Raw genomic sequence first — 9,173 nt, forward strand, 5'->3', positions numbered from 1 at the left:
GGGGGGCAGCGCACGGGGTGCACCCAGCCTGTCCCGGCACTGGGGGATAGAGCTGCCTGCTTGCACTCCAGAGAGCAGGGGGTTGGGGCTGGGAGCCAGGATGCCTGGGCTGCATCCCTAGTTTGGGGAGGGAAGCGGGGTCTAGTGGTTAGAGTGGCTGAGACTGGTGGGACTGGATGCCAGGACTCCTGGGTTCTCTCCCTGGCTCTGGGAGGGGAGTGGGGGCTGGTGGTTAAAGGGGGGGCGGGTCTGGGAGCCAGGACGCCCCTGTTCCATCCCCAGCTGTGCCTCAGTTTCTCCCCTTATAGCACAAGGGGGAGCTGTGGGGTCTAACACATCACTGGTGGTGGTGACCTCACTTCCTGTCCCAGTACCCACCTCCCTCCCCGTCCTGCCCTGGGGGACCTTGGAGTTTGCCCCCCTCCCCGCCATGTGTCACCCTCCCCGCCTCTGAGCTGTGGAGTCCAGAGTCCAGGCTGGCTGGCGGCGGATGGACGGGGAGCCTAACGCCGGACAGACGCCCTGACCCCTAGGACAAGGACCCCCCCAAACCCTGCTAACGCCATGGACTACATCAGCGCCCTGGCCCCCTCCTCCCTGCTGCAGTGAGTGGGCTCAGACCCCCCAAACTGGAGGGCCCCTCCCCCACGACATAGGGTGTCAACTCCACCTACCCCGAGGAATGGGCCATTCCACCCTGACACCCCCCATTGGTGTGTCCCCGCCTGACCCACCCCACAGAAGAAGCCCCCCAGCAAGGGAATGGTTTCTCCCCCCTCCCTCCATGGGGGTGAGCTCTCGCCTCCTGCCCCCCCAAGGAGAATGGTTTCTAGGACCCTGAGAGGTAGCCTGTGCCCCCCAGGAATGGTACCCCAGAACAGGACATTGGACCCCCCCACCCCCTCCATATCCCACCAGTAGGACAGTGGGTCCCCCACCCCCTCAACCATGAGAATTGTCTGCCCCACCCCAAGCACCCCCTCACCCCACATGTTGTCCCACCCCAGGACAGTGCCCCCCACTCACCCCCTCATCCCCCAGGTCGGTGTCCAGCGCTGGCTCGGAGCTGACCCGTCGGGTCTTGGCCCCCCGTGCCCCCCCCCAACGGCCCTTCCGTGTCTGTGACCACCGGCGGGGGGGCCGCACAGGGTTGATGGCCGGGACCCTGCAGGAGCTGCTGGCCAAGGTGAGCCCCCCCATGCTCCCCCTAGTACCCCTGACTACATCCCTCCCTCTCCCCCCCCCGACCTCCCCATACTCCCTCCACTCCCAACTCCCCCACCCTGCCACCCCGACCTGCCATATTACCCCCACTGATACCCCCTGCTTCCCCTCCCCCAACTATCCCACACTGCTACCCCTGACTGCCTCGCTCCCCCAGACCCTCACCACTCCCCCTGACCCCACCTAACTCCTTGTTACCCCAACTCCCCCACCCTGCTACCCCCAGACCTCCTCGCTCCCCTCACTCCCCCGACCCCCACTCGCTCACCCTCAGCCCCCCATGCTCCCCTAACCCCACTCCCCCAGCCCCCCCATACCACCCCCCAGGCCCACCCTGCTGCAGCTCACCCAGCCCTGCCCCACTGTCCCCCAACAGCCAGCCTGCTCCTCCTCCCGCCCCCCCCCCTCAGCAACCTGCAGGACCTGGTGGCCAAGCTGAGCCACCCCCACCTTCCTGCTCCCCTCCCCCCACCTGCTCCCCCCTACAGCTCCTTGCTCCCCCATCCCCTGCTCACCACACTGACTCCTCACTGCTCCCACCCCTTTCCTGCTCCCCCATCCACCCGCTGCTCCTGTGCCCTACACCCCTCATTGCTTCCCCCCCACACTCAGGGTGCCCCCCCTCACCACTCTGCCCCCCCAGGCGATGGAGGCACTGCTGGTGGCGGGGCTGGCAGGGCTCGTGCTGGAGGAGGACGGGACGGCAGTGGAGAGCGAGGCCTTTTTCCAGGCGCTGCCCCCCGACACGGCCCTGATGCTGCTGGGCCCCGGGCAGAGCTGGAGCCCCCCACGGGTGAGTGAGCCCAGCCCTGCCCTCCAGACCCTGCAGGGGAGACCCCACAAACACACCCCAACCCCCACAATGGAGACCCCATAAGCCCCCACACACACCCTGGTCCCCCGTCCCCCTACAGGGGAGATGCTCAACACACCAACCCAGTACGTCCCCTAAGGAGACACCCCCCCACATACACCTCCAGGGGAGACCCCCACCTGCCCTGACCCACACACACACACACAGACCCACCACCCATCCTGCCCCCCATACAGCTCTGCAGGGGAACCCCCAAATCACCCTCTCCACGGAGACCCCCCCCATACAGCACACACAGGAGAGACACCCCCCCTCCCAAAGATCCCCCACATCCCTACAAAGAGAAACTCCCTATGCACATACACACCCCCGGAAGACCCCCCCCAGGCCCTCCTCCACCCCATGAGACACACATCACACCTGCCCAAGATGATACCCCACCCATAGGACACCTGAGCCCCCCCACCCACAATGCCCTTCCCCAAGATCCTCCCCATATACCCCCAAGCCCTAGATACAGCACCCCAGTGATACCCAACCCCATAGCACACTCATCTTGCCCCCACAGGTGAGATACCCCATATGCACACCCCCACCCAACTTCCCTCCCCACCCCAGGATCCTGCCCCAGGGGCAGCAAAGGGGGATGGGCACCGCTCACCCCCCTGGGGCAGGGGAGCCCCACAGAGGGAGGTGGACAAAGGGGGGGGAGGGATCCTGGGAATGGAGTGGACTTTGGGGGGGGGAAGTGAAAGGGCATGGCCAGAGCTGGAGGGGGGATTCTGACATCACTACCCCAAGGGGTGTGGCCAGAACTCAGGGGGTGACATCACTACAGCTAAGGGGTGGAGCTAATGGAAGTGGCCCACCCAGGGTGCAGGGAGTGCTGACATCACTAGCCCCACCCCCACAGTACCAGTGGTTGGCCGGGAGTTGGGGGGCCGCCGGGGGTCCCCTCGCCCCCTGACTCCGCTGTGCCACAGGGAGGGGCCCAGGCCTACAGGTGGAGCCGGGATCGGCCGCGCCAGGGGCAGGACATCGCCCGCATCACCTTCGACGTCTACAAGCTGGGCCCCCGCGACCTCTTCGGGAGCCTCAACGTGAAGGCCACGTTCTACGGGCTCTACTCCATGAGCTGCGACTTCAAATGCCTGGGCCCCAAGAAGGTGCTGAGGTGGGTGAGAGCCCCCCCTCCAGCCTGATCTCCCCAGCACCCCCCACTGGCAGGGACCCCGCCCTGCTCCCCCTGCACTCCCCCCTGATCCCTCCCCCACCAGCAGGCACCCCATCCCACAGCAGCCCCCCCATGAACAGAGCCCCCTTGCCTCTGCCCCCCCCCAACCCTCTGCTGGCAGAGCAGGCCACCCACCCCACCCCACCCCCCACAGCGCCTCCCACCCTGTGAGGTCGCTCCCCCTTCCCACCCCAGGACATCGCCCATTGGGCAAGGCAGGGGCGGCACAAATTTGGAGCCCCCCGCCCCCCCCCCAGGCAGCACCACCTCTCACCCCCTTCTCCCCCCCGCAGGGAGGTGTTGCGAGTGGCCTCGGCCGTGATGCAGGGAATGGGGCAGCTGCTGCTGGGAGCCTCCAGTTACATCCGGCGCCTCCTGGAGGGGGTGGAGACCTGGCACCAGCCCGCCCGGCTCAGCCACTATGAAGACTGAGGCCTGGGCCCGGCCCCATCCCTACCCCGTCCCGGTGAACTCAGTGCACCCGCGGAGCTGCTGCTATTACAATAAAAAGGCGATTTTAGTCCATTTCTAGTCCCCCTCTCTTTCCAGGCAAGAACAGGAGCCGAAGGGGGGCAGCTAAGGGGATAGGAGGGTTACCGTGGGGCGAAGGGGGCTGTCTCGGGCACGAGAGTCCCCCTACTGACTAACCGCCCCCACACACACTGAACACGCAGCACAGCATGTAGGGAAAGAGAAACCTTCCTAGAAAATCAGGGCTGTACCCCCCTCCGGGCAGTTGGGAGCAGACAAGAGGGAGAAAGGGAGTCCAGAGCAGCCCCTAGTGGGGGTGAGTCCTCCAGGATCTCTATGGTTCAGAACAAATGGTGGGTAGGGGCAAGGACCCCAACACAAACACCCCCCCCACTCAGTCCTCCAATCTCTCTATGGTTAAGCGCCAACAGGGACATCTGGCATTCAGTGCTCCAGGATCTCTATGGTTAGGAGTCAACAGGGACATAAAGAAGCCTACAGCATCCCCTCTGGTATTCAGTCCTCCAGCCCCTCTTGTCAGAAGCAGATGAGAGCATAACACCCCCACACAGCACTCCTTCTGGTACTCAGTCCCCCACAGTCTCTATGGTTAGGAGCCAAGAAAGGCATAAAAACGCCACAGCACCCCCTCATCTTCCACAATCTCTATGGGTAGAAGTAGATGGGGGCAGCACCCACTCTGGTATTCAGTCCTCCAGGATCTCTATGGTTGGAAGGCGAGTCTCTCCGGGAGCCAGAAGGGTTCCTTCAGCAATCCCACTGCCACCCCCCAGCGTTCAGTCCTCCAGAATCTCAGCGAACAGCTCCTTGCGCTTGGTCTCCGCCTCTTGGTGCCGGTCCCAGTCTCGCCGGCGCTTCAGGAAATGGGTCAGGGCGAAGTTCCGCACCAAATGGTGCCCAAAGGGGTCATTACGCAGTTGCGTCTCCTGCTCGGCTGGGGGAACAGATGGAGTGGGGTGAGAGATGGGTGGGGCACGGGTGCTTTTAACAGGACAGGAAGAGATCAAGGATCCTGTATCCAGTCCAGGGATTAGGATGGACTGGCCTAAACTGGGATTCAACCGGGACGCCAGGGTGGGGAGAGAAGCTAGGGTTGGAACTGGGGTGATGGGAGGGAAAGGGAGCTCCTACCCAGTTCCTGAGCAATCTGTCTCTTGGCTGGCAGGGTGGCCCGGCTCCAGATAGCGTCCAGGACTCTACTCCCGTGTTTGTTGCAAGCCAGAGACACGTAGTGACCCTGAGGACAAGGGAGGAGAGTCAAATGCGTAGCCCGGGTGCTGCAAGCTTCCCCACAACAGTGCCCCCAGCCCTGCACTCACCTGGAGCCCACGCAGCACCTTGCGCCTGGGCTTGCGGGGCACGGAAGGGCTGGCCAGGAGGGCGTCATAGACATGGCTGCCGGCAGGGCTGCAGGCCAGGGTCACCAGGTCACCGGGGGGGAGGGCGGCCAGGCTGCGCAGCACGGGGGAGGGGTCGTCGAAGTGCAGCAGGTGCTGGAGCAGCAGGGAGCCATGGAGGGAAACCGAGGCCAGGGCAGGTGGGGGATCCGGCTGAGAGAGAAGGGGGGAGAGCATTCCAGCCAGCCCCCACCCTCCAGTCACTGCTCCAGCAGTAATCCACCCCCTCCCCGGTTTCCCTCCTCCCCTTATAACCCAGTCCCTCCGAGAGCCAGCCCAGCCCCCCACAACTCCACCACTGCTGCTTGATCACTGCCCAGGGGAGTGACCCCTGCCCCCCCATCTTTCCCCATACTCACCTGCTCTTCCAGGGGGGGCTGTACCTCCTGCCCCTCCCCCAGGGCATAGTACACCTCGTAGGGCAGCAAGGAAGCGAAGAGGGGGGCGCAGGCCACCCGCCGGGTGGGGGGCTCCCAGCAGTGGAAGGCCTGTGGGCAGGAAGGGGGAGCCTGAGATGAGAACCAGGCGAGGGAGGAGAGGAGCAGGAGCGGGGGGAGGGCGGCCACTCACCTCCATGAGCAGCTGCAGCACCTCCTGCTGGCCAGCCCCACACCGCCGGCAGGCTCCCAGCAGCGCCGTGGCCACGCCCGTGTGCCCCTGGGCCAGCACCTCCTCCAGCCCCGGGCCCAACTCCGCCAGCACCTTCCCGAGCTGGGAGGGAACAGAGGGGGCATCAGGGGGCGTGGTCAAGCCCCACCCACTGGCTGCCCCCCATCAGGTCCAACCTCCCTCCATATGACCCCCCATTCACTCCCCTCTACCCCTCCCTACCCCTCCACCCCACTCCCCACCAGCCCCTGTGGCCCCACTGACCAGCTTGGGGGGCGCAGCCCCGATGAGGCGCTGGAGGGTGAAGTTGGCCACCCCGTGGCCCGCCAGCGCCCGCAGCTGGCCCCGGAAGTGCTGGCGGTACAGCGCCCGCAGCGCCCGCCGCTCCGACACCTCCAGCACCTTGTCCAGCACTCGGCTGCAGACCGGGTCCTTCAGGAACACCAGCAGGGGGCTGCAGGGATGGAGGGGGCGTTAGCCAATCCCCCAACCACCTCACAACCAATTAGAGTACTGCCATCCCAAGCACAGCCAATCACCAGCCATCTGGCTCAGTTTCCGGCGAATGTGAAAGCAGCTGCTCACAGCCTCAGCCAATCATGATCCAGGTAGGCACAATTACAAACCAGAACCAGATCACCCATCACAGCCCACTTGCCCTTCTCCTGACCAAACAAAAAACTACACAGCCAGCTTCTAGCCATCCACAACCCACCTAAGACAGCTGCTGACCAATGAGAAAGCAGCCTCTGTGCCCCATCCTGACACACCTTGTAGCCAATCACAACTTGTTGGACTCCATTCCTGACCAATCAAAAAGCACCTGACCTCAACTCAGCCAATCACAACCCACCGACCCAAGTAGAAAGCAGCCACCTTACCAAGCCACACACCATTCCCCCATGGCCAATCAAAATGGGTCCAACCCACAGCCAATCGCATGTTCCCAAGCCTACCATCCAGCCAATCAGGAAGTACCCACTACTCTGAGGAGGGGAGGACATACTCATCCCACAGCCAATCACAAGCCACCTGCCCAACCCCCCCCACCACACTAAGCACCCCCCAGAACCATCCCCACCTCCACACCCAATCAGAGCCTACCCAAATAGTCCCATAGCCAATCAGAGCCCTCATGGCCATAGCCAATCAGAAGGCTCACCTGCATCCAGCAGAGGGATTCCGCGAGCTCAAGTAGCCAATCACAGAGCTGCACAGCTCAGCGCAGGCCTCCGGCAGCTTCCTGTGCAAAACCTCCAGCGCCACCTGCAGGCAGAGGCTGGCGACTCTGTGGGTGATGAACTCTGGGCAGGGGACAGATGGACAGGGTGAGTGGGGGGGGACGCCTCCAGCAACTGTAGCCCTGGCCTCTCCCAGCAGGGGGCACTGTGGGGAGCGGGGTAGGAGTGCCAGCGGTGGCAGGGGTGCTCCCAATCCCATGGGGGACGCTGGGGTCAGCTCACCTGCAATGTTCTCCTGGAAAGCAGCAATGAACTCCTGCAGGAGGGCCAGGAACGAGTCCGGGACCTCAAACTCCACCGGCCCCTCGCTCTCGGCTTTGGCCCGTTTCTTCCGTAGAGCAGGGAGCCCTGGAGGGGCAAGATAGGAAGAGCAGGATGAATGGGAGCATCAGGCAGCGAAGGGGACGATACAGTGAGTCGTTAACCCGTGGAACTCACGACCACTGGATATTCAGAGGGCAGAAACATGAAAGGCCAGGGATGCGGAGGATCAGTTCCCCCATTCTTTCTACACCCCCCTGTGCTGGACCCTCATACCCCTCACATCTCTGTGGGGCATCCTGCCACCCCTCTTCTCAGTCTCAAACCCCCACACACATAACAGGTCCCATCTTACCTTCCCCCTCACAACCTCCCCTTCCCACCTGGACCCCACTGTCCCCCGCAGCTGCTGTACATCTCCTCGCTACTGAGTCCCTTGTCGCCTGCCCCATCATAATGTGCCCCCCCCATGTTTGTTCTCTCTCCCTGCCCCCCAGGTCCTTTCCCCCACAATCCCCCAATCTGCTTCCTCCAGTCTCTACCTCCTCTTGATTCTCCACCTGCCTCCTCATCCTCCCTGCCCAGTGCCTCCATCCTGCTGCCCAGTGCCCCAGTCCCGTCCCCCGCAACAGTACCCGCCAGTGGTGGTGTGTGGAAATGACACCGGCCCTGATCGATACTCACCTGTCCCCGAGAGCCCCCGGGCCGCATCAGAGCCGACACGGACCCCCCCAAGTACCTGCAGCATGGTCCTCACCACAAAGCTGGCATGGGGGTCCCGGGCAAAGGTCCCCAGCTCCTCTCTCACAGCCCGCCCCAGCTGCAGCACCAGCTCCTCCAGCGTCCCAGCATCCTCCCGTCCCAGCAGCCGGGGAGCCCGGAGCAGGGCAGCCTCCAGAACGTGGGCTCCACAGGGGTGGCAGGCGGCCTGGCGCAGGGCGGGCAGCAGGGGGCACAGGAGCTGGGCCAGCTGGGTGGGCGAGGCCTCGGGCAGCAGGGCCTGGAGCAGCAGGGAGCCAGAGGGGTCCAGAGCCAGGGGCAGCGCGGAGCCCACTGCCTCCTCCAACACGTTGGTGACGAACAGATCTGGGGGGCAGGTGGGGAAGAACAAAGTGAGACGTACAGCGCCGCGCACCCCGCAGCGACCCCACTACCCCCGTCGCCTCCTCCAGCGCCTTGGTGACGAACAGACCGGGGGGGGCACAGTGAGACACGTGCAGCGCCGCGCACGCCGCAGGGACCCCACTCACCCCGCTCGCTGCCCGGCCCCAGCCCGGCACGGAGGCTCTCGGCGGCCCGGCGGAAGTAGCCCGCGGCGTCGGGATCCAGGCGGGGCCGCGCCCCCAGCCCGGAGGGGTCCGACCCGGCCCGCCGCCGCTTGCGCCCATCGCCGCCGCCTCGGGGTGGGTCCGCCATAGCCGAGCCCGGAGCGCACGTGGATCCCGCGAGAGGGGCTCGGCTACCCCGGCATGCCCCGCGCCCAGTCCCACCCCCGTCCCGGCATACCCCGCGCCCAGCCCAGCCCCGCCCCTGTCCCGGCATGCCCCGCACGCTAGACCCATGTCCTATGGCTCGGGGCGGGGCCTGAGCTCCGCTTGTCAACTGTCTCGTGAGACAAACCAGAACGCGCTGCCCCGCCCCCCGCCCTAGGCCCCGCCCCCGCCCCGCCCCTTTCCTGCCACCCCGCCCCCGCCCCCGCCCGCTCCATCGCCCTCCCTCTAGCCTTCGCTCTCCCCCCGCCCTCGCCCAGTTTCACCGGGCTGGGGCAGGGGTGCGGGATCTGGGCTCCGGCCAGAGACGACGGGGCTGGGGTGCAGGAGGGGGCGCTGGGCTGGGGGGGCGCTGGGCTGGGGTTGGAGAGCCGGGGGTGAGGGCTCCGGCTGCGGGTGCAGGCTCTGGGG

The 9,173-nt window shown here is 65.3% G+C and overlaps 2 protein-coding genes across 2 annotated transcripts; one reads left to right on the forward strand and one right to left on the reverse strand.

Annotated features, from left to right (window-relative positions):
* The first annotated feature begins 444 nt into the window (after positions 1-444).
* CIDEB (cell death inducing DFFA like effector b) lies at positions 445-3,797 on the forward strand. The gene is made up of 5 exons (XM_084645821.1): positions 445-605; positions 1,042-1,186; positions 1,868-2,017; positions 3,022-3,212; positions 3,566-3,797. The coding sequence occupies exons 1-5, from the start codon at positions 565-567 to the stop codon at positions 3,702-3,704; spliced, it is 666 nt and encodes a 221-aa protein (XP_084501947.1). The 5' UTR covers positions 445-564; the 3' UTR covers positions 3,705-3,797.
* A 158-nt stretch (positions 3,798-3,955) lies between these two features.
* On the reverse strand, positions 3,956-8,760 carry NOP9 (NOP9 nucleolar protein). The gene is made up of 10 exons (XM_084645820.1): positions 8,523-8,760; positions 7,957-8,358; positions 7,234-7,359; positions 6,933-7,074; positions 6,035-6,224; positions 5,732-5,872; positions 5,521-5,649; positions 5,084-5,314; positions 4,896-5,001; positions 3,956-4,698 (listed from the first exon to the last, which is right to left on the reverse strand). Exons 1-10 carry the CDS (start codon positions 8,686-8,688, stop codon positions 4,541-4,543), a joined length of 1,791 nt encoding a protein of 596 aa, XP_084501946.1. The 5' UTR covers positions 8,689-8,760; the 3' UTR covers positions 3,956-4,540.
* Between the last annotated feature and the right edge of the window lie 413 nt (positions 8,761-9,173).

The sequence above is a fragment of the Lepidochelys olivacea genome (assembly GCF_965140295.1).
Source record: "Lepidochelys olivacea isolate rLepOli2 genome assembly, chromosome: 13".
Classification (NCBI taxonomy): domain Eukaryota; kingdom Metazoa; phylum Chordata; order Testudines; family Cheloniidae; genus Lepidochelys; species Lepidochelys olivacea.

Excerpts from the sequence above, each read along its gene's own strand:
- CIDEB (XM_084645821.1), top strand. The coding sequence starts at position 565 with ATGGACTACATCAGCGCCCTGGCCCCCTCCTCCCTGCTGCA. Across the intron at positions 606-1,041 it reads GCCCCCTCCTCCCTGCTGCA|GTCGGTGTCCAGCGCTGGCT; the intron begins GTGAGTGGGCTC and ends CTCATCCCCCAG. Across the intron at positions 3,213-3,565 it reads GGCCCCAAGAAGGTGCTGAG|GGAGGTGTTGCGAGTGGCCT; the intron begins GTGGGTGAGAGC and ends TCCCCCCCGCAG.
- NOP9 (XM_084645820.1), bottom strand. The coding sequence starts at position 8,688 with ATGGCGGACCCACCCCGAGGCGGCGGCGATGGGCGCAAGCGGCGGCGG. Across the intron at positions 7,360-7,956 it reads CCGGGGGCTCTCGGGGACAG|GGCTCCCTGCTCTACGGAAG; the intron begins GTGAGTATCGAT and ends TTGCCCCTCCAG. Across the intron at positions 4,699-4,895 it reads ACAGATTGCTCAGGAACTGG|CCGAGCAGGAGACGCAACTG; the intron begins GTAGGAGCTCCC and ends CTGTTCCCCCAG.